At 42.6% G+C, this 25,070-nt stretch overlaps 1 protein-coding gene and 1 long non-coding RNA gene across 2 annotated transcripts in view; one reads left to right on the top strand and one right to left on the bottom strand.

Moving 5' to 3' along the window:
* The window catches only part of LOC5576686 (serine protease persephone), a 30,994-nt gene extending 7,334 nt beyond the window's left edge, over positions 1-23,660 (top strand). The window contains exon 2 of the mRNA XM_021842637.1: positions 22,483-23,660. Within this exon, the coding sequence (XP_021698329.1) occupies positions 22,483-23,465 (983 nt within the window). The 3' untranslated portion in view covers positions 23,466-23,660. The remainder of the gene's footprint in view (positions 1-22,482) is intronic.
* Positions 10,303-10,966, bottom strand: LOC110676101. Its single transcript, XR_002500074.1, has 3 exons — positions 10,587-10,966; positions 10,427-10,519; positions 10,303-10,345 (listed from the first exon to the last, which is right to left on the bottom strand). It is a non-coding gene; the product is annotated as an uncharacterized LOC110676101 (long non-coding RNA).
* Positions 23,661-25,070: the final 1,410 nt, after the last annotated feature.

Here is a 25,070-nt window from a genome sequence, read left to right as displayed (position 1 = left end):
ATTCCGGTCGTTTTTTACAGGATCATGCAGCTAAATCATGCCATTGGGATCCCAAATCATGATTTCTGGTGCGCATCGTTTATGATTATCATTATATTTTCGGACCATAAAGTGAAATCATGATACTGGGATTTGGAATCATGATTTTGGGTGCGCATCATTTATGATTCTGGTTGAATTTGTTGGCACCATAAAACCAAATCACGTCTTTGAAATTTGGAATCATTATTTTTGGTGCGCATTGCTAATGACTCTGAGGAGGATGTAACGACAAAATTGCGTTGATACTTTCATTTATTGTAAAGAACTACTGTAGTGTGAAAGACAGAATAATATTTTAACTATTATTGTGCGTAAAGTTGACTTTTCATGTTTGGTGATTTGTAGATAATATTGTATTATTTTCTTGTTTATTGAAATGATGAAGGTTTGTTCTTTGGTAAATGCTACTACACATAGAGTACCTACATACACTCCCGGTCAAAAGTTTGGGGTCACCCCCTGAAAGACATATATAAGTTTTATGGTGATATCTCTGCGAATTTTCATCCGATTTCAAATCCTTTAGGCTCATCTGAAAGATAAAGAATTATACTTTGTACATAGTTTGCAGATAAAAATTTTTACATATGGTCAGTGTTAAGTCAGAGTGAACTAGGCGATATTTTGGACAGGTGTAGACAAGCCAACAATTTTGACAACTCTGAACTTTTCGATGCTATTTTGTTAGAGATGTTTTATTACATAAAAGAACTATGGTATTTCAGAAAATAAAGCGTTTGATGTGATATCCCAAGTGCCTGAAGGACATTTTTCTAAAATCATTGAAAAATACATGGTCCGGCCTGACTGGACATCGATCATATAGTGTATGAAAAAATGACCCAAAATTTTGATATTTTCAATCGCGCCTACCAAATTTTGAGATGAAGGTTGTAATAGAAGCCTAGTTCTATACCCTCTCAGCCACTTTTAAGAGATCATGGCGGAAAAATCTAGGAAAAAAGGTATTCCAAAAAATATCAACTGATGTCATTGATAAAATTTTTGGGTCACCCCTTAGTATGTTGCAATCCTTAAGTTTTGAGTCTCTTTCATAAAAAATGTAACAATTTTTCGTTCATATCTCTATCATTTTTTTTCAAAATTATATTTCTACACTGCTGGTGAAGGATAATGAATAGTACTCATTATAAGTCTTACGAAAATGAACTCAAACTTTTATGGACTGCTTCATACTAAGGGGTGACCCAACACTTTTGGTCGATGACCAAAATGACATTTGTGTCAATTTTTCATATATTAAATGTAAAAAAATATTGCCTGCCAACTTTGTACAAAATTAGTTTCATTCCTTATCTTTCAAATGAGCTTAAAAGATTTGAAATCGGATGTAAATTCGCAGAGATATGACCATAAAACTTTTACATGTTTTTCAAGGGGTGACCCCAAACTTTTGACTAGAAGTGTATGATACTAAATTTAAGAAGTTACCTGTCATTTTAGTACCTTTAGAAGTTGCTTGTAGTATTCCTAACTGGTAATATCAGCTATTAGTAACTACATATGGATTAGCTAGAGCAGGGGTTCCCAAACTTTTTGTAATCACGGCGCCCTTTGACATTTTTTATCAGAAGCGCGGCGCACTATTATCATTTTATACAAAAATATGAATATTTTCGACAAAGTTTCTGCCAGACTTTTCATGCTAGAACAAAATCTACTTTTGCAAAAAGTACGTTCTTTGATAATTCAATAAAATTATTGATATGAAAAACAATTGCACATTTTTTTTACAAAAATAGGAATCTGCAAAAAATATTAAATTATATTTTGAACTATCACAGTTTCTGGTGTTTCTGGATCCTGTAGTGAACTTTAAATTCTTGCTAAATTTGCGCCGCTTGTATTGTAAAAGCATAAAAAAGAAAAAACGACAAATTTTGATCGAAGCAGGATTTAAAAAAAATCGTCAAAGGATTCCTTTCAATTCGAGGCTATAAAAATGTCTTTACATTTGCGAAAGATTTTAACATGGTTAACATTTTTGCATCAGAATAAGAAATAAGAAAAGTTAAATTGTTTCTCCCAGTGTTGTGAAACCCCCTTCTCGATATAACTAAGCGACTTTAATTTTGATAAGGAGAATAAAAATTATGGCATTTTCCAGGTTAATTTACTTTTTGACATATGATCGCAGAAATGAGCCAGCCTAGGGCTGCAATTCTCTTAAACAATTAATAACATAAGTTCTTCCGTTTCTATGAAAATGTGTAGTATAACATAGGTAAACAGAGGAAGAGCAAGCAAGCAAGATGAAAAAATCATAGTGGAGCTTTTAATAACACAATGTAACTCCATCCAGCCTGAAGATCTGTTTGTTACTGAGATCCCTACCAGCAAGGTTGTGACTATAGCGTAATAACAATTTGATATCATTTATAGAGGATGTTGTTTCAGAACTTCATCAATATATAAACTCTGAGAAAGTTCTAACTAATCCTACAGAAAACTCTATTACAGTAGACGTTCGGTCGGTGCAAACGGTTTAACTGCAATGCTTTTTAACTGCAAGTCCGGTAACTGCAACAATTCTCCAGTTATCGCACCACCAAACGTCAAAATGGTGCGCCATGTTAGCCCCTATGGACCTATGCACGGGTTCATTATTTGACGTTTGAGCGGTGCCGTGTTATTTATGTGTCCATAGCAACGAGTGAATTCGGCACCGCCCAAACGTCAAATTAGTGAACTTGTGCTTAGGTCCATTAGCCCAAATGAACAGTCGAATGAATTTCACGTTCATTTTACGTCAGTTGATGGGTTGTTGACGTTTGTCAGTCGTTGCAGTTATCGAATTTCGTTCGCTAAGTGAAATGTAAACATGTTGCAGTTACCGAACGTCTACTGTATATACCTTTACAATGTTTGTCAACATAAATTTGGAACATGGAATTTGAAAAACTTTGAACATAGATATTTTTTTTTTTTTGAACTGGTGAGCGATATCTCAAAGCTATCTTAATGTTTTCACTCCCAAAAAGTTGCATTCAACTTCTGTGGCGAGCAGCTTAATTGTCTTCTATGTTCGATTTTCGTATTCAACTTTCGTCTGATGCTTTCGATCAATGTAATACAATTATAACATAAGTTGAGAAGGTTTGCCAGGCCTTACTTTTAATCGGCCCACGGCGCCCCTGAAAAAGATTTAAGGCGCCCCAGGGCGCCGCGGCGCACAGTTTGGGAAGCACTGAGCTAGAGGTTTTGTCTGTCATTTTTTGCAGACTAAACTATTGTGTGACGGTCTGATTAAGGACATGGTTTGTGAAATCTAAAAATGGCTATCACAATGGCCGCCTATCATTCTGCTCTAATTCCCATGATCATAAATCTGATCATCCAGCAGGTCTATGAAGCTGAAAATATAACTCGTTGCTCGCTCACTCGCAGTAAACATTGTGGTACATTTTCAGATTGAGGCAGATTTTCAGATTTGTGCTCGAGAAAACGCGAGGCAAAATGCATAGTTTTGAAAGTAAACGCACTGCACCTTCACCTTAAGCTATTTGTGAGTACAACATTTATTTAAAACATATTTTGAGGTTTTGAGTTTAATTCATTTATTCTATTCTTTTCACTTGAAAAAAGATTATTTTAAGAAAAAAAAAAAACGATCTTCCAGTTTAATTATCTATACCTTTTAGCAAATCACGTGTGCTCTTCGGGAGCTCAATAATGGACGCCGGGATTTTGAACAGGTATGACTGAACAAAGAGCCACAGCGGTTTGCAGTCCGGAGTATATCGCAAATTTAGCACATAAGAGATATGCATACAAATGCTATAGCATGCACAATATTATCTGCGATATACTCCGCGCCGCCAAAAATAACCATCGTTGCTTTTGTTTGAGGTTGTAGCGATGATTCCCCAAATTTTTCGCGGAGATGGTTCAGTCGCCGCTCGATCCTCCCTTCTATATCACCTGCATTCTGTATAAAAAAAGAAAAAGTAAATACGAAATTAAATAATAAAGCATAAAACTATACTCAAAGACAACTTTGTTATGAAGTGCAGCTATAAATTATGTGGTACAATTGATATAATTGTGTTCTCATGAACACTAAGTTGAAGAGGCAGGCGAAGTTCCAGTGGGGACGTTTGAGACAGAAAGAAGAAGAAGAAGAAGAATGTGTAACATCCAGAATATGCAGATGGTCGATAATCATGATTTTCTGTGCTGATATTAACTACATTTATTAGGGCTTCTGTCACTATGAATACAAGGTATAGTTTTATTTGAAGCAAGTAAAATTATATTCTTCTTCTTACTGGCTCGACGTTCCTGACTGGAACTTGGCCTGCCTCTTCAACTTGTGTAGAGAGTACTTTTACAGTAGTAGAGCACTTTAACAGTTATCAATTGATCGGCTTTATTTGCCTGCCTTTGCATGATTTGTACATTGTGTGGCAAGCACAATAATACTCTATGCCCAGGGAGTCGAGAAAATTTCCCGACCGGACCGGGAATCGAACCCGCCGTCTCCGGATTGGCGATCCAAAGCCTTAACCACTAGGCTAACTGGAGACCCAAGTAAAATTATATTACACTTAATCATTATCTTTATACAACAAACGGACTAATTCTCTTTGAGTGGTCCTCAGCTTGTCCAAAGTTAAATATAGAAACATTTAGAATCAATCAAGTGATTCATTTAGAAGAATACCTGCAAAGAAAAAGAAAAATAATATTTTTTTCACTTTTACACATTATTTTTCCCCCTTCCAGAGGGAGGAGGGGCTCCAAACCTTCCCCGTCCCCAAAAACCCCTGTATGCAAATTTTCACGCCGATCGGTCCAGTAGTCCAGTATATATAGATATTGTCCAAACAATACAACTGTTTTTCTCTGGAAGTACAACTTTCATTCCGTGTAAACTTCTACTCGCCAAAGAATAACAAGGATATTAGACTCAGAATACTTATTTTTATAATGAAGCAAAAGAAACCATACTTACTCAATGTTTCTCATTACATATTAGCTTTGAATGGAAATTGCCTTTCGACCATCGGGTAGGTTATGAAGATGGGACGGAGGATTACTTATATCCTCAATGCAACATTTCCCAACATCTTCCGGGTCCACTATAAACGAATCTAGATGCTCGTCGAACAGATGGTTTCGGTATATATGGACAATGAAGGTAATGGCGCCATCGCTTTCAATAATATGTCGCACTTCGTTGAAGACGTAGCTTTGAGGTTTGGTAATCAATACGCTTCCTGCCTTGATTGTTGTTTTTCCTAACATAATATGTCGTAATACTTGAACAATGATGTTCTCGTCTCCGGAAATTAGTTCATATGGAAACGGTATACAGCCAAGCTTGATGAAAAAACCAGTGCCTTCGATGAGCTTCAACGGTCCAAAATTATTGATCTTGTTGGTCATCACGTTGTATGCCATTTTGAATTGATCTTTGATTGCAATGGTCAGAGCAATTTTTTTTCTTGACGCAGTTGTTGTGGCAATTTTTTTGAAATACTTGTGCTTCATCTCAGGGATGAAGGTAGATGTAAACCTGGTAGGACCAGTCCATTGGATCGCCAGTGGGTAATGGGTCAACAAGTGAGCTTTTGGCTTAAGGTGTTTTTTAAACAACTGTTTATACTGGGTTAATGTGATGTTGATCAGATCTTTAAGTTCCTGGATTTCAGTAGATGTGAAAGATGGTTTCATTATGGTTGTTCCTATTCTGGTCACATTCACAAGAAATCGCCATTCCTCAACTGCAGGTACCAAATCTCCAATCACTAGAGTAATGTTGTCCACGAGACACTCCATCTGCGACGCCGACATCTTGAATTTACAAGACTCCAAATGCTCCTGCTTGATTTCCGGGGGAATGACTTTTCTCTGATTAACATCGAAATCGAAACGTTGCACTCTTTGATTCAGGATATGTAAGGAAAAATATCCGTTCGTAATAAAAGCGGAAATGCAGCTAGCAAGAGCATCATGAGCAAATCCCTCGTAATAGTCATGCATGCAATCAACAATTTTCAGGTCGGTGACGTGGAAGTTGGGAATAGTATTGAATATCGAAATTTTTTTTATTCCTGTTTCAGAAAACTTTCCGTTTTCAAGCGCCATGTTGTACGATTCTTCTATACGATACAATGAAGCATTGTCGACCGTTGATGTTCTCATATTCTCTAAATTCATAGAGCATATTCTGCAAGGATGATTTGCTACAAATGACTTACTGTAGTCCAAAATGCCATTGAGCCCTAAATTGTCACCTCGTAGGCCCCCAAACAAAAAGTATATGCTTTCTTCTTTATCTTGCACGCGAAATTGTATGGGGTTTTCTTCTTGGTGGATAATTTCATCAATCAAGGTGTGCAGAACCTCATCGTTGGAGAGTGATTTTTCAACGTTTGAATATACGAATTGGAGGAGGAACATATTCTCAGTTTTTCCTTGAAGGTGTCTGGGCAGGCTTGGAAAATTGAGATAAAACCCAGTGAGCGCTTGTTTTCCAGCTTTTGAGTCCAAAGGATTGTTAATCTCAAAGGAATCAGTAAAAATGAAGTATGGAACGCAAATTTCATTCGGCCGTTCCTTTATCTTCTGTTGCCAGAACTTGCCTTTGATGAAATTGTCACAAACGTCATCCGCCGGGGATAAAGCTTCATTATTGCTGTTTAGTAACGCAGTCATATTAGCATTAATTTCAAAAAAAATGGTGAAAAAGTTCTCCAATCCTATGTAAACGTTCGATTTTGATTTTTCCATCAATTCTACGCCGTCATCGGTTTCCATGGGGAGCAGCTCATTAGATATTTGATCCAGGACTGGCATTTTGAAGCCACCGCGTTCCTTAAGAATTTTCACAAATTTGTGTTCTGTATCCACCGCATCGAAAACTTGAGTGGCTTTCATTATGTTGTTCAACACAGTAGTCTTCTTTCCCTCCGGGACCGCTGGCTTGACTGCTGCACAAACAATCGACATTAGTGGTTCCATTAACATCTTCTTCAGCGAAGAAATCATCAAGAATACCATAGCCCGATTGTAATTTGGCAAACTATGTAAGTATGTGGTGAAAGAAATCCCAATTTGTTGCATTTTAGTTAGAACACTATCATCCACCTGACTCATTAAATCTTCCCAAAAATCTTCAACCTCGATCGCATCATCGTTTTCACTTCCAGAGTGAACGGACAATGATCCTTGTTCCAAATCGACTCCTTTCACGAAAGCATCGGAAGTGTCATGGATTCTAAAAAGAAACATGTTAAATTAAAAACAAATGTGCTGTGTTAATATTTGTATTAATCATATAAACAACGAATGGAAGGGTAGATTATCTTGAATGAAGATTATCCATTTCGTGAACTTACTTTCCCTTCAATTCTCATTTTCATGTTAGGAAAATTACATCAGCTTAATACAAAATGATTTTTCCCCACACTTCTTATTCCAATAATCACATGTAATCTAACATGATGCCAGATTGTACATTGTTGGATGGCAATCAAAAATCAATTAACACTCAATAGGATACCATGAATAAATTTAGATTTATGTCTTGCAGTAATGGGAAATGTACCTCAATTGCATAGAAAAAGTCATGTTTTTTTTAATTCCACCAAACTTCCGTCAACATCGCCTATCAATAATTCTGATTAGTTAGAAAAAAAGTTGTCGATTAACATATCTTATTCGGTTCAGTGAAATTACCAAATGGCAAAATGAAAATTTTATGACATTTTTCAACTCCTCTCTGTGTTCAATGGACCCCAGAATAAATTCACTTGATTCTCATAAATCGAACGAATACCAAGAGGACTACGCGATTGAATTACTTAAGGAATCTTTTTAAAAGATACTTTCAAACCGAAAAGTTATACAGGCAGCTCTAAATAATTCTGGCCGAACATTTCAATAAGTCCAATCTGCAAGTGAGAGCCTCACGTTCTCTTTCAATTATTACGGTGTCATAGTAGAGTTTTTGACAACTTTTGCTCTACTGATCAAAAGACGATTGTTTTGGCTATCACCTTACGCAAGAAGGAAATAAAAATTCGAAATAACATGCGCAATATCAACGAAAGAGAGCGATATCGAAGAGAGCCTCTCTTTTGCAGGTTGCACCAATTTACTTTCTCGTCAACTTATTTATCACCAACTCATTTTCTCATCAACTTACTTTGTAACAACTCACTTTATTATCAACTCATTTTCTCACAAACTCACTTTCTTCCCAACTCATTTTTCATCAACTGACTTGAACTCATATTCTCATTAACTCATATTTTTCTAACTCGCATTCTCCATAACTCATATTCCCACTAACTTTCTCACGAACTCACTTTCTTATTAACTTGCTTTCTTAAGAACTCACTTTCTCATCAACTCAATTTTTCACCAACATATTGTTTTACAAACTCACTTTCTCATCAACATATTTCCCAGCAACCAATTTACTTTCTTACTAACGTACTTTCTCCCTGAACTTTTCACAAACTCATTTTCTCACTAACCCACCCAATCACCCATATTCTCACTAAGTCCCTCACTTAATCATTTTCTCACCAACTTTCTAATTCGTTTAATAACTCACCTCTGTTCTGTGAACTGATTGGCTTAGACAGAGAACTGCATTCAACTTTTTAAAGATGTTTTTTCTACTTCGGCTCCATTATGCTTCCGAACTTCTGTGCCTTTCGATAAATTACTATGCTTGAGTTATTATAAACGATGTTTTTTTTTTTCAAATACCTTGAATGGGATGCAATGTACAGTTCACCTGTCAGCCGTATCAAGCATTCAAATTCTTCTTATTAGATTGTTTTTGTGTAATGTATTGCCTGTATCTGCAAAACAGTTCCATATGAAAAAAGTTGGCATTGAGAAAATCGTTATCAAAGTTTCAAACTACATAATTCATGCAAATGTTTGAAAAATCACTTATAATTAGCCAATATACAACATGGACCCGATTTTGTCAGCTCCATTTTGCGACAATCTTTATGCTGTCATCATTTTACAAATGAAAATTTTCCAAATCTTTTTGGTTCATCATCAAACTGCTTTCGAAAACTAAAAAAAAAGCGATAAAAAGTTGAAAAATATGTTTAAATTTTAAAGGAGAGCAAAACATGTTCTCCAAACAGGAGCTGACAAAATTGGGTCAATAATGTATGTACGATAATAAAGTTACAGTTACAATGAAGTTAGAATATTATAATAAATTATAGAAAAATAGAATGACCTCGAAAGCAGATCCTTATGGTGATTCCTGGTCAGTTCAATTCCATCATGGGGCTGATATGCAGTTACTTTGGGTCTCCAGGTAGCGTAGTGATTAAGGCTTTGGATCGCCATTTCGGAGACGACGGGTTCGATTCCCGATCCGGTCGAGGAAGAATTTTTCTCGACACCCTGGGCATAGATTATCATTGTGCTTGCCACACAATGTACAATAATTATTCGTGCAATGGCAGGCAAAGAAATCTCTTCAATTAATTACTATGAAGTGCTAAAGGAACACTGAGTTGAAGAGGCAGGCCAAATTTTAGTAGGAACGTCGAGACAGAAAGAAAGAGTCAAAAACTAACATGGGACAATTATGTGTGGAGCGGCAGATTGAATGTCTGCCTGATAAAAATATTTAAATTTGTATTATTTGTTGCTAGACAACAGAGATTGTGTTGAGAACTACGTCGACTATATGATTATGGACAGGATAGTAGGAGTGGGAATGGGGCACCCAAAACAGCAATGGAAATGGAAGCTAATTACGAATTAGAAGGCGGTGGAAAGTGGTCAGCATTTGATGTCCATTGCAGATGCAAAAATAGAACTTACCGGTAGTTGTGGGGGAAGTCGGAACGGGAACACCTACTGGGCGGAACCAGCCAAGGCTGAAAACGAAACGTCCGGAACGCAACAAAATCGGGAGCTTATTACGGAAGAGAAGACGGTGAAAAATGGTCAATATTTGATTTCGATTAGAGGAGCAAAAATACATTAATTTTGTATCACTTACCGGTAGTTGGTAGGGCGGAGCTGGTCACTCAATGCGGAGCCGGAACGGATGCACCTATTGACTGTTAAACGAAAAACATGCGACGATCGACGCGCCACCATATTTCATATAACGGAGGGTATTAGAACTAACTTGGAGGTGATGATTTGGAGGTTATTTGGCAATTTGGAGGTTAAAATCCCCTCCAAACACTAGCGATTTTGCGGTAGGATGTTGACGTTTGATGACGAATTGGACGGCAACAGCCGCGGCGGGAATGGCGACGGTGGCACTGGGACAATAAAACGGCTAAAAAGAGAAGACGGTGGAAAATGGTCAAAATGGATTTCGATTACAGGCGCAAAAATGGATTAATTTTGTATCACTTACCGGTAGTTAGTAGAGCGGAGCCGGAAGAATTTTCCCTCAATGCGGAGCCGGAACGGGCAACAGCCACGGCAGGAAAGGAACAGAATGAAACGGCTAAACAGAGAAGACGGTGGAAAATTGTCAGCATTTGTATTGAATTGCATGCGTTTTTTTCACTTACCGGTAGTTCTGCAGAGCCGGAATAGCTCGATATCAACGGAGCAGGAACGGAATAGTAGAGCAGGAACGACAGTAGAGCAACAGCGGCGCAGGAAACCGGCAATAAAAGTGAACTTTTTTTTTTAAAAAAAAGGGCAACTTTTCCGTGAATGCGCAGCCAACTATGCTTTGCACAAGCTTTGCTAAACACGTTTTGACAGGTGCACCGTGTGCGTAACGCTTTTCATGGTCATGATTTGGAGCTCATGAAAATGGTTGCTCTGAATCATGATAGTGGTAGCTCAGCTTCAAAAATCATGAGTCTGAATCATGATTTCGTCCCAAGAGCAATTTATAATTTTCATGATTCGTAAATCATGATAATGGGATCAGATTTTTTCCCGTGTATTTTTCTGTGAAAATCGTATGATTTTGTATGTTGCATGGGTGTATTGTGAAGTAAAGACATTGAACTTGTTATTAGACTCTACAAAACGTATATCTGCCTGATATATAATTGCGGAAAGGCGTCGAGAATGAATTTCAGCTACTAAGGGGTCCATTACTAGCATTGACACCCTATATAATGTTACTATAGGAACGATAGGAACGCCTAACAGCAAGTGGTGCCGAAGGCAGTTGAATTGAAATAAATTTTTATTAGTTTTTAGTCAGCGAACCGAACCGGTCGTTTTTACTCTACAATTGGATATGGGCCCAGACTGCCCATAGTCAGAAGAAAAGTGAAAAATTAGTTTGGCGATGAGCAGACAGCAGCAGAATCGTCCTGCTGGAAGCGGAAGTGGCCTGCCAGCCGCCGAGGGCGAAGCTGGAGGACAAGCCGCTGGAAGACCTGCTGTTGGAGAACCAGCCGCTGGAAGTGGACGAATCAACGCGGTTGCTCTACCCATCATCGAGAAGCTGAAGGGGCGCGAGAATTTCAACACGTGGGCGTTCGCGATGAAAATGACACTCATTCGCGAAGGCACCTGGTACGCGATAGCGCCACCGGAAGGACACCAAGTCGACGAAGAGGTTAGTTTGCGAGCGTTGGCCATAATTTGCTTGAGCCTGGAGACGACCAATTACAGTCTGACCCAGAACGCCAAGGAGGCCTGAGAGAAACTGCGGAACGCTTTCCAAGACAATGGTTTGACCAGGAAAATCGGCCTACTGAGGAAGCTCACTTCAATTGGTTTGGATGACTGCGGCAGCGTGGAATTGTATGTCGACGAGCTGATGTCTACGGCACATAAACTTGCGGGAATTGGATTCAAGGTTGACGACTCATGGCTGGCTGTGTTGTTACTCATGGGGCTTCCGGAGCATTATGAACCCATGATTATGGGGCTCGAGGCATCGGGTACTGCGTTGACGTCGGACGCGGTAAAGGCAAACATTTTGCAAGACGTGAACCTGCAAAATAAGCCAAAGAATGGCAGCGCAGATGGTGCGTTGTATTCTAACCAGGCTAGGAGACTACGAAGCAGCAACGGTGGCACGACGAAGAAGGACCACACGTGCCACAACTGTAAAAAGCATTTTTCCACGAAATGTCCACAAAAGCAAAACCCTCAGAGAACGTCTGGCAAAGCTTTGTGAAGCGATTTTGCGATGGGTGAGATAAGTGGTGAAGAATAGTACTTCGACTCTGGTGCCACGTGCCACATGTCTCGTGGTGGCAATGGATTCGTTGAGCAACAACCTATGGTGCACCAGGTAGGCACGGCAAACAGCGGCAGAATGATGTCAGTCGCGAGAGGATTGGTCAAGTTAGATCTCGATGAAGGTCCCATCGAAGTGCAGGAAGTGTTGCAGATTCCAGAACTGGCTACCAATCTCCTCTCAATTAGCAAGATTTGCCAGAAGAGACTGCCGGTTATCTTCGACGCAGAGAGCTGTGAAGTCCGCGAGAATGATAGAAACGTTATTGCATCCGGTACGCAAGGGAATGGACTATATAGGCTCAACTGGAACAACGAACAAGCGCTACTGACTCCGAGCGCTTCCATCTGGCACAAGTGGAGGCTCGTGACGATGGCAAACGGGATTGAACTGCGGAATGACGTTATCCCAGAGTGCATCGCTTGTAACTGAAATTAAGCGACCGAAGGGACTCGCGGATCGAAAATAAAACTTGTAAAAATACTCTTTTACGAAAGAAACGAATTCAACGCGTGTTTATTCATTTAACTTTGTTGTTATAATGATGGATAGCAGAAACATAAAAAAAGGAAACTGGTTTGACAGCAGTGGTGTCGACATCAGAAGGGGTTGAGCATAGGCGTAGGGATTGTAGGGTTTGCACTCTTAACACGCCCGCTCAAACTCTGCAATAGGTCAATCCAAGATACTCACGAAACTTCCTGAATGCAGGGCCCGGAAGGCTCTTCGTAAGTATGTCCGCCTGTTGCTTCGACGTTGGTACATATTCAACTCGAATCAAATTACTCTCCAACAGCTCTCGGACGAAGAAGTGTTTCACGTCCAAGTGCTTCAGCCGACCAGAATCTTTCGGGTTAGTGGCAATACTCATCGTCGATTGGTTGTCTTCATAGAAGGTAATAGGAGTGATCGGCTTCGCCCCCAGATCTCGCAAAATCCTCACCATCCACTGACCATGGCAAGCAGCTGCGCAGAGAGCGATCAGCTCAGCTTCCGTAGAAGAGAGAGACACGGTAGCTTGCTTCTTCGCGCTCCAGCTCACAGTAGATCCATACACCTTAAATACTGCACCAGACACAGACCGACGATCGGTACAGTCGTTTGCCCAGTCAGCATCCGAAAAAGCTTCGAGCACCGGACCACGATCGCATCCTCGGTAGACAAGCCCATAATCTAGCGTTCCTCGTATGTAACGTAGTACACGGCGCAAATGGACCCAGTGTATCTCGTTGGGGCAAGCCTGAAACTGGCTGAAATAGTTTGCAGCAACAGCCAAGTCCGGCCGAGACGTCAGCGATACGTACATGACGCATCCAACTAGCTCACGATATGGCTTGCTCGTTCTCTTCGCCTCGTCACCTTTTGGTAGTTTCAGCCTGTTCTCCATGGGCGTAGCAATCGGCCTACAGTCCAGCATCTGGAAACGGTCCAAAAGGTGTTCCAAGTAGCGTCGTTGGCTAATCCGAAGGGTCTTCTCCTCGATATTCCGCTCAATCCGCATGCCTAAGAAATTCTTCACCTCGCCCACGTCCGTCATTTCGAATTCGGTGGCGAGACACTTCTTGACCGTTCCGACTAATTTCCCGGAACTGCTGGCGATTAGCACATCATCCACGTAGATGACCAAGATAACTTGCATTTCTCCTGAACCACGACAGTATAGGCAAAGATCGTTGCGGCTTCTCACGAATCCCAGACGAACTACGAATTTGTGGAATCGTTCGTTCCACGACCTTGCTGCCTGCTTAAGGCCATACAGAGACTTGTTCAAACGGCAAACGAGTCCGTTCTGCTCTTCGAAGCCTTCCGGCTGACGCATATATATTTCCTCCGATAACTCTCCGTTGAGGAAAGCGGTTTTAACGTCCATTTGGTGGACGGTCCAACCTTCATGGTTCGCCAGTGCCAGCACCGTACGTAGCGTGTCCATCCGTGCGACAGGCGAATACGTGTCGGAGTAGTCAAACCCCGGCTTCTGGGTGAATCCTCTGGCGACCAATCTCGCCTTGTACATTGGAGCCTCTTCGTCATCGGATTGCTTCAACTTGAACACCCACTTACACGTAACGGCATTCCGACCCTTCGGCAGCTCTGCTAAGGTCCACGTCTCGTTTCTCGCCAACGAATCCATTTCCTCCTGCATCGCTTGCTTCCACAAAGGCCAATCTTCCCTCTTTCGACACTCCGCAACTGTATTGGGCAAACGCTCCACGTACGACGTCGCATTCAATGCGAACCCTGCGTAATCAACTTCATAGTCTCTGTGCCACGACGGCACACTACGGTTCCGCAACGGTCGCGCACATGGATCGGCTTCACCTCCCGGCACAAGATCTTCATCAACGAAACTCGTAAACTGTTCATCATCGTGTTCACCATCATCAACAGGGTCATCAGCATTATAGCCACAATCAGAACTACCGGCGTCACTGTCCACATCACTTCGCTCTTCTTCAGTGTCATTAGCAAGTTCACCGACACGAATCACCGAAACACTATTTTGTTTCTTCGCTTTCTCTTCTCTGAACGCTTGCTGTTCCAAAAAATCCACATCGCGAGCGACCACGATCGATTTATCCTTTGGGTTCCACACCAGGTATCCTTTCGCCGCGTACCCAACAAAAACGCCCTTCCATGCCTTTGGGTCTAGCTTCCTGCGGCGCTCTTGTGGCACATGCACATAGACAGCACATCCGAAGCTCCGAAGTCTGGAAACATCCGGTCGTTTTCCTTCCCAAAGCTCTGCTGGAGTTTTGTTCGGGTCAATAGCAGTTGTCGGCGATCTGTTGACAACGAACGCAGCGGTCTGAACTGCTTGAACCCAAAACGTTTTCTCCAGTTTTGCTCCTTCAAGCATCGCACGAGCCCTCTCGATGATCGTGCGATTCATCCGCTCGCTCGTTTCGTTAAGCTCCGGGGTATACGGAACAGTCCACTGGATTTCGATCCCTTTCGTACTGCAAAATGACTGGAACGCCTTATTCTTGTATTCGCCTCCGTTGTCACAGACGAACCGGGAAATGCGCGTACCGAATTTAGCAGTGACTAACGCATCGTAGTGCACAAACCAATCAAAAACTTCGTCCTTCCTCTTCATGGGAAAAATCATGACGAAGTGACTCCAATCGTCAATGAATGTGACGAAGAATCGTTCGCCGTTCCGTCCGATTGGCGACACCGGTCCACATACGTCCGAGTGGACAACTTCTAGCACTCGCGAAGATCTCTTACCGACGCGCGCGGGAAAAGGCTTTCGCGTTTGTTTACCGATAATGCACGGCTCGCAAATCACTTCACTTTTGTCCGAACATTTCTTCACAGGTTGCAAACCGTCGACCATTTCTCTACTAATCAACTGTTCGAGCTGCTTCATGTTCAAGTGGCCGAACCGGCGGTGCCACAACTCCAGCTCCTTTGTGATACGACCACACGCAAACGCTGACGCACCACTGTCACAGTCTTCGATCCTAAAAAGATCCAGTTCGTAGAGTTTTCCACGTCGCGCACCGGTTGCCACGATTTCGGACCCGTTGTAAATACTGACTCGTCCATTCCCGAACACAACGCGCATGCCTTTCTTCTCCACATTTACCACCGAGAAAAGATTGAAACGTAGCGATGGGACGTATAGCACGTTCGTCACTGTACATGGAATGCACTTTCCATTAACGACGAATTGCAATCTCACCGTCCCCGAGTAGTGCGCTACGATTGACTGTCCGTTTTTGGCCACCGCGATTTCGACCGGCTTTGGCAGCGGTACAAGCTCGTCGAATAACTCCTTGTCCTTTGCCATATGGTCCGAGCAGCCGGAGTCCACAAACCATTGCACCGAATACCGATCGTCGCGATCATCACTCACCGTCGTGGTAACAAACACAACCTCATCACGATCAGCCAAATTCGCTTTGGACTGATGTTTACTCACGTTCGCACTTTTCTTCTGCTTATTTTTCGGACAGTCTGACACTTTGTGCCCTTCTTCTTGGCAGCCAAAGCACCGAAGAGGCATTTTCTTCTTCTTCTCGGTTTTCTTCTTGGATCCTGCAAACGCCGCCACCTCCAGCTTAGCAGAGGAGAATTCCAAACTTTCACCACCTCGCTGCTTTATTTCCTCATCCAAAAGACGACATTTGACGAGCTCTAGATTCAAATTTTCCTCGGGCATTGTCTCTAGAGCCGTCACGACGGTCGAGTAGGCCGGACCGAGGGTGAGCAGTAGGTGGCAAATCACGTCCAGCTCTTCGATGACAGCGCCCGTTCCTCGGTACTCCCTTACCAGGCGATCAAACCGAAGGAAGTGTTCCTGCAGGCTTCCGGATTCCAATCGCAGCGACAGCATTTGTCTTTTTAAGTGCATACGACTGGCGATGCTCTTCCGCTCGAAGACGCGGACCAGAGCATCCCAAATCTCTTTGGGCGTCGTCTTCTCCTGCACGTATTCCAATTGAGAATCGTGTATCCGGGAGACCAGTATCGATTTGCACCTTTTATCTTTCTTCGCGCGTTTCGTCCGTCTCGTCAGCTTTGCCGCCTTGACGTCGTTGCCATCGCCCGCTGCATCCTGCAGCTCCGGCAACGTAGCAGCCTCCGCCTCCACGCACTCGATGAGTTCGTGCTCCTCCAACAATACGCGCATGCGATACTTCCATGCCGTAAAGTTTGTTCCGTCGAACAATGGCAGCAGGAACCGTTCGTGCTTTTCTTCCTCCGTCATAATTTCACTTGCCACTCGCGGAAAACGTTACTGGGCACCGTAACCTGAAATTAAGCGACCGAAGGGACTCGCGGATCGAAAATAAAACTTGTAAAAATACTCTTTTACGAAAGAAACGAATTCAACGCGTGTTTATTCATTTAACTTTGTTGTTATAATGATGGATAGCAGAAACATAAAAAAAGGAAACTGGTTTGACAGCAGTGGTGTCGGCATTAGAAGGGGTTGAGCATAGGCGTAGGGATTGTAGGGTTTGCACTCTTAACAGTAACGAGGGTAAGCATGCACGTAATCCTTTTCCTTCCAGTGTCTCGCGAGCCGAAGGACTACTGAATTTAGTTCATTCGAACCTGGTTGGACCCATCGAAGTTCCATCTCTCGGTAGTAACCGTTATGTGACAAGTTATGTGATGACTTTTATCGACGATGCGAGTTGAAAAGTGTTCCTCTATATCCTGGAACGAAAAAGTGAAGCTTTTGGTGCATACGAAAGTTTCAAGTCTATAGCCGAGCGTCAAACAGGAAGGAAGTTAAAGGTACTAAGGACGGATAACGGTACCGAATACGTCAACGAATCCTTCAGAAGAAGGATGGAATACGCCACGAGAAGACTTGTCCGTATACACCGGAGCAAAATGGTGTGGCGGAGAGGATGAATCGGACATTCATCAAGAAAGCCAGAAGCATGCTGAACGATTCGCGCCTGCCGAAGAAATTTTGGGGTGAGGCGGTTTCCACAGCAGCGTACCTCGTCAAGATAAGTCCAACGAGAGCGATCGAAATAACACCAGAAGAAGCTTGGAGTGGTAAGAAGCCCGACTTACATCATTTGAGGGTTTTTGGATCGCTAGCCCTTGTTCATGTGCCGAAACAGAAGAGGAAGCAGTTCGACGCCAAATCCCAGAAAGCGATTTTCGTGGGATATGTTAGAATATAGTAGTGACAGCCCCCTGGTAGAACCGCTTAGAATTGAGAGTGTCAACCCCCTGATCAATAGTGACAGATAATGTTTATGTGTATGAGATTGTGTTGTGTATAGTAAAAGCAAAGTAGTCGACGAAGCATAAATGCTGATGTGTATTGGACAATGTATATATGTTTATTGTTTACCAGTCCGTACTAGTTCTCCGACGAGTAAAGTTGTTACGAAAAACGCAAAATAAGTTCTCGTCTTTCTTCGTGTCACAAATCCCGGGAGGATAATTGTCCGTCTATAGTTTATCCGTGACTACGGCACTGGGGTTTCCAACAGGATATGCCGACGGTACCAAGGGGTATCGATTATACGATACGGTCAAGCATGATATCCGGATCAGTCGTGACGTAGTTGTGGTTCTGGAAGGCAAACTGCTTGAACTTGGCGAACTTGGCGAGCATCAGCAGACCGGAGTTCATGGAGCTGTATTCCTTCGATACTTCGATTTCGAGGCATCCGATTGTGGAACCGAGGATCGGTGAAGATGAGGTCAACGAGGACAAAATCGACCAATCGGCATTTTCCGACAGCGATTCAAGCGATCCTGTGCTACCGTCGCAATTTAATAGGCCAGCTGGTGAGCAGCAAGGGCTTAGGCACAGCGACCGGGGGCGCCGAATTCCTGGCAAGCTTTCCGATTTCTTTACGTATAATTCGTTTTCTGCCAAAGTTTTTTCCCCACAGCCTTCATCGAGTTCTTCAAACACGTCGTTTGATGACCCTCAAAGCTACGAGGAGGCGCTCAACGGGCCGGATCGAGAGCATGGACTTATCCACGGTTTTCTTTTATCCTCGACTTTCTTATTCTTTTCTGCTCTAAATGCGGGCAATGTTTACATTATATTACATCCGGACCAACATCCGGACAACGAATGTTCACCGGATGAACATGAAGTGGATGAATGTACAACGAAATCGTTAATTTTTTGTAAACACGGCCCGCAGTAAAGGTTTTCTTCCCGCTGGAAGTTGCAGTATGACGTCAACGTAGATTAGTTCATTGGATTGCGGCCATGCGTGAGGAAATCAAGGCACTGGAGGAAAACGAAACGTGAGAGCTAGCCAGTCTTCCGAGCGACAGGAAGGCCATCCGAAACAAGTGGATCTTCAAGACGGTACAAAGCGCGCTTGGTCGTGAAAGGGTGCTCGCAACGGCCAGGAATCGACTACGACGAAGTGTACTCCCCGGTGGTACGATATTACACTATTTGATATCTTCTGGCGCTGGCGGTAAAGCACGATCTCGACATAGAGCAGATGGATGCAGTTACTGCATTCCTTCAAGGCGAGTTGTCAGACGAGGTCATCTTCATGGGGCTACCTCAAGGATTTGGTGGCACATCGAAGCAAGTTTGTCGATTGCGGAACGTCATGTACGGGCTGAAACAGGCGAGTTGGGTGTGGAATAGTCAGCTAGACAAGGTACTGCAGGAATTCGGTCTGGAGCAGTCGAATGTTGACCCATGCCTGTACTTCCGAATCGACGGTGAGAAAAATGATTTTCGTCACCATTTACGTGGATGACTTCCTGATCTCCACCAATGATGCAAAGCTGACGAAGAAGCTCAAATCGTGCCTTCGCAATCGCTTCAATATGGAAGACCTTGGCGGAGCGACGTTCTGCCTTGGATTGAGGATCATGCGAGATCGAAAGCATGGAAACCTGTGGGTTGATCAGGAGCACTACATCAACAGCATATTGCAACGGTTTAACTTGGCGAACTGTAATCCAGTCTCTACACCAGCGGAGGCGAGTATCAGACTGGAAAAATCGATGTCACCATCAAAGCCGGATGAAATGCGTGAAATGAAGGAGGTTCCATTTCAAGAGGCAGTAGGCTGTCTCACTTATCTGGCGCAAGCAACGCGGCCGGACATCAAGCCGGTATCACTTTATCCGAGACGTGTTAGACCAAGGAGTGGTACAGCTGGGATACGTGAGCACAAAGCAGCATCCTGCAGATGGATTCACGAAAACCCTGGCAAATCAGAAGCTAGAAGAAAATAAGAAGTTAATTGGATTAATTGCTTAGGGAGGAGTGTTGAAATCATAGAAGCCATTGGAATAAGCAAACCCAACTAACATTCAGTGCAAATGTAAACATTCTCTAGGCTTTATGCTGAGTAAAGGCGCTGTACATACGAACGAAAGCTTCTATGCGATCCTTTCACCAACAAATCTGGCGAATCTACTCAGCTACTTTTAAGCTGTATTGGCAGCTCTTATTCATATCGGTCATTGCTCTATCACGACAGTTATACGACAAGTAGCTGTGTAACATCTTCGGAAGGCGCTTTCTCAACCATTTCGCAACTGTTGAATAATTATTATACAGCTTCGCTGTATTATCGATTAGATATTATTTTCAAGCTGTTTCACAGCTTCCGGAATTCATATCATAAGTATCTGAATTTAATGTTCCCAACGTTACCTGCCACCACTTGGAATCGAACTCACGATCTCTGCATCCACAAGTCTCGACGCTGTCCTTGTTGCCACAACAGTCTATATCGAAGGCAAAGAAAACACATCGTTTTGTTCTACATCGAAAACGGTTCACACAATATTTTATAATGATCGTGAAAGATGCCATAGCCTCGCTTACACCACTTCATCAGGCTGTAAAAGGGTGCGAAACGTCAAACGCAATGTTTACATCCAACAAGCTGAGTAGATGCGCCACAAGTTGTTGTTTTACAGCATACTGCTGTATGCTCGCTGTATAACTAACGACAAAGCGACTGAGCAGCATAACAAATCATATTGTATAGAAGCAGCCGGATTGATGATGGCGAGTTTTATTCCACATCATTAGGTTGCTATCTATTACGGTGTTGAGTTACAGCTTAGTGAAAGCAGCAAAAGCGATAACTGACGAAATTTATTCAGCTAAGATTTGTTGCTGCAAAACGTTTGCGTTACAGCTGTATTAACGCTAATCGTTCTATTTTTGAAAGCTTTCATTTTTTGCTGCGTTCGCTGCTTCAATTCAACTGTTATACAGCACAAAGCAAATAATCTTGGCTTATAGCGCTAAAATTGTTAGTTGGGAATGCAACCAATGAACTTTAGTACTAGCTTTGTTATATATAATGTTACTATAGGAACGCCTAACAGCAAGTGGTAGACGACCGGTTGGGAGATGCTTATCACGTTGCTGATGGCATGGGCCCCGGTTCTGCTCAACCGGGTGGGAGCATCCGGGCCCAAGATGTTGAAGTCACCTTCCTCCAAACCTTGCTGCAGGATGACTCCGTTTCGGTTTCTTCGGGAGTTACCCCAGACTTCGTTGAGGTCGCCAGCGATTATGTACCGCCCGCGTTGTGGCGCAAAGCGATGGCGACTCCCCCTCCTTCAAAGCCGGTCTGATCTAGCCGTATTAGCCGATAGTTGGGAATGGAAACCCTCAACTCAGGCTTGAGGAACGTCTCCATGATGATGGCAACGTCGATGCTTTTCTCTTCGAGAAAGTCGACGAACTCGACGGCTTTGTTCCGGAGGGAACAAGCGGTTCAGTTTGCGATCCTGGTGATGGCCTCACAGGGCATATTTTAAGAGGAAGCAAATACCACCGAGTTGGCGGCCACAAAGCGATGCTGAACCGAAGGGGCGGACTGGTGGGATGCCTAAAGATGGTTCGGTGGAAGCAGTGGCAGATTGAGCTCCTGGTAGCAGGAAGTTTGAAAGTGCTCCTCAGTCAGCGATGGGGGTGGCCGGCGCTGACGCTGTCGTCCCTGCTTCTTGGTGGATGCTTGCTGACGGATCGCCAGGAACTCCACTCGTTTGCGACAATTACGGCTGCTGCCCTCGTGATTGGAACTGCAGTTGCCACACTTCGGTTCGATACCCTCCTCCATAGGCTGGCATGTCGTCGTTGCGTGCGCGCCGGCACATTTGCCTTCTTCGAGCGGTACCGCTTCCATTCAACAATGATGGTGAAGAGTGCTCTCGCTTTCAGTAGGCCCCTTCTCCATGTGGACCAGGTAGAGGTTGTCCCAATGCCTTTCTCTTTCCACTCGTCGGATGGGGAACACTTCAGTGCACTTGTTTGCCAGTTGTCGGCCAACGGGCAGGGTTCGATGCAAAATTGCTATAAATAGCTGAGCTATAAACGGTCAAACCTGACCTGCAATTTTTCGTGTGTTTGATGTTAACTACGTCTTACGGTAATATGCTGGGTGTCAATTAAAATCTATAATGTTGCGACCGTTACGATATCATGTTAGAGTTTGAACTAAAGGAAGGCTGCAACTATGACAATCGACTAAAATTCAAATGCAGAAAATCACTTGGCGTAGTTAACGTCATGCGGTCGTGTCTTGTACACAACCCTCTCTGATTTTTAATATTATAGGTACTCCTATATGTTACCGAAGGACGTTATCCAACGTCAAAAATATTGAAAACTTAAACATTCTAATCCTAATTTCAAAGATTAACAAATAGGTATTAGAATTGAGCGCAATACTGCTGAGCGATTAAATATTTAAAGTGGTACGTCTGTTTGTCTGCAGTGTACTTACGGTAATATGATGAGCTTCCATTTTTGTTTCTTCCAGAGGGCGATACTTGTACACTGGCTGATGGATTGACCCGTGGATCGTGCCGTCGGGACACGAACTGTATCTCACTGAAGACCATACCGCAGAAAGACTGGAAAACGTGTTCGCTAGACAAGAACTCGTCGATCGTTTGCTGTATAGACACGAAACCCGATGGCGTACAGGATGTGCGAGGTGGCTTCCGCTACAAAAGCGATCAAATGTGTGCAAGTTTTCCGGAAATGCCGGCAACAGGAAATCACATTCTAAATGGCATAGAAGCAGACCTCGAAGACTTCCCCTACCTGGGAGCGTTGGCATTGCTGGACAATTACACTTCGACGGTATCGTACAGATGTGGAGCTAACCTTATTTCTGATCGATTCATGCTAACGGCTGCTCACTGCTTATTTGGCAAGCAAGCCATCCATGTTCGTATGGGAACGTTGAGTCTCACGGACAACCCCGATGAAGACGCGCCGGTGATCATCGGCGTCGAGCGGGTGTTCTTCCATCGCAATTACACGAGGCGTCCCATCACCCGAAACGACATTGCCCTGATCAAGTTGAATCGCACTGTTGTAGAGGACTTCCTGATACCAGTCTGCTTGTACACGGAACAAAACGATCCGTTGCCGACCGTGCCGTTGACGATTGCCGGATGGGGTGGTAACGATTCTGCCTCTCTCATGTCATCTAGCCTTATGAAGGCATCGGTGACGACCTACGAACGTGATGAGTGCAACTCTTTATTGGCGAAAAAAATCGTTCGGTTATCCAACGATCAGCTCTGTGCGCTCGGAAGGAGTGAACTGAACGATGGACTCCGGAACGATACATGCGTCGGTGATTCTGGTGGGCCCTTGGAGTTGTCCATCGGTCGACGAAAGTACATCGTGGGCTTGACATCGACCGGTATAGTTTGCGGTAATGAATTTCCAAGTATTTATACCCGCATATCGCAGTTTATCGACTGGATTGAGTCAATTGTATGGCCTTAATAAAGACAATGTGAGATCGGTAATTCGTTTTCAAATAATGCACAGTACTGACAGAAGAAGGCCAATTCCTATAGGAATTGAAGGCTTATTTACCCTTTTTTAAATTATTTGAATCGTTCAAGATATGTAGCTATATGAGAAATCTAATGTTATTAATGTATTATTATATTTTATATTAAAGTCATTCAACTTTCACGCCGATTGTACTGAAATGATTCGCTCAACTATGGCCGAACTTTTGTTTGAATTTAAGGAGAACAATTTCTGTTCTTTTTATTAGCATCATTTCAAACAATCCATTCTTTCCTTATATGTCACTGTTCAATGTTGGGCGGCACAGTTATACTAATTTGATAAAAATAAGTTCAGCTACAATTTACATTTTGTAACAATATATTAAAATTTGCTAATAAATGGAGAATGTTTACAGGTGAATGGACTATTGAAGGTATTTTTTTCGGCACTCACCGCGTCTAAACAAAGGCGCCACCGTATATGGCCAAGGTAACCACTAGACCAGGATTTCCCAACGGTGGTCGACAACTAGGCTTGTCATCTTTACGTGTACATAATTGTGGCAAGACTTGAATCCATTGAATCGATCCTAAAGGTATCCCCCAGAAATTCCTTGTATATTTCAAGCTTAGTATTTTGCAAATTTTGTCAAAACTCCTTGATATTTTTTGCGGTTTGAATAAGTCTGAAATTTTCACAGTTTCCATCATTGGCGGAGCTCTCTCTACAAGATTTTTTATTCGGCTTCTAGCTGATAATAATTAAAAATATTCTCAAAAAATCTTAATGGATATCTGAGAAGATTTCAGGCATAATTTTTAACGACTTGGCTCCTTAAAAGCAAGTTTTTCAAAATATTTAAAAGAGCTTTTAGATTCTAAGTGAACTTAGTGAACTCCAGAGAATCATAGCAAAACTCTCACATATCTGTTGTGGACTAGCCAAGTAACTAAATTGCTCTTGTCTGACCCTTGAGGGACTCCACATAAAAAAAATACACAAAAAACACTTTTTCAACCCCCCCTTTTCCTAAATACGTTCAAAACTGCAAAACTTTTCATATTGCATATTACATTACTAAATTATCTCAGATTTAAGCATAAAAATTGAAAAACAAGAACATCAAAAAATAAATTCCGGATAATCGAGTCCAACCTGTACTGGTTATTTGGGTACAGACCTGTCTTTTAGAAGTACCTGCTAAAAATATCTGTGCATTCAATAAAAAATCTTTCCATAAACATTGGATTCAAGTACAAGGGGTTCGTACCAGGTTTGAAGAACTTCAAAGAGGGTTGCCACTTCGAAAAAGTTGTGAACCACTGCACCAGAAACTGTTATAACTGGTATACCTATTAGCTGTGCAACGGCTTTTCAGTGCCAACAACAGCTAACTCTTCCTTAAGCGGCCCCTAGACGGCATCAATATATTGATGGATTTATGTTACCGAGTCCGATGATTTGTTTGGAGTGACATCATGCAAATTATTGGAATTTTGTGCGGAGCAACCCAACATGGCTGGCCCGACTTGAACGCGGTGAAAATATCGCGGAAAACTATTGGCAATATCCTGGTCATCTAGAGGCCGC

The sequence above is a fragment of the Aedes aegypti genome, chromosome 1 (genome assembly GCF_002204515.2).
Source record: "Aedes aegypti strain LVP_AGWG chromosome 1, AaegL5.0 Primary Assembly, whole genome shotgun sequence".
Classification (NCBI taxonomy): Eukaryota; Metazoa; Arthropoda; class Insecta; order Diptera; family Culicidae; genus Aedes; species Aedes aegypti.
This window is presented reverse-complemented; position numbering and strand designations above follow the sequence as displayed.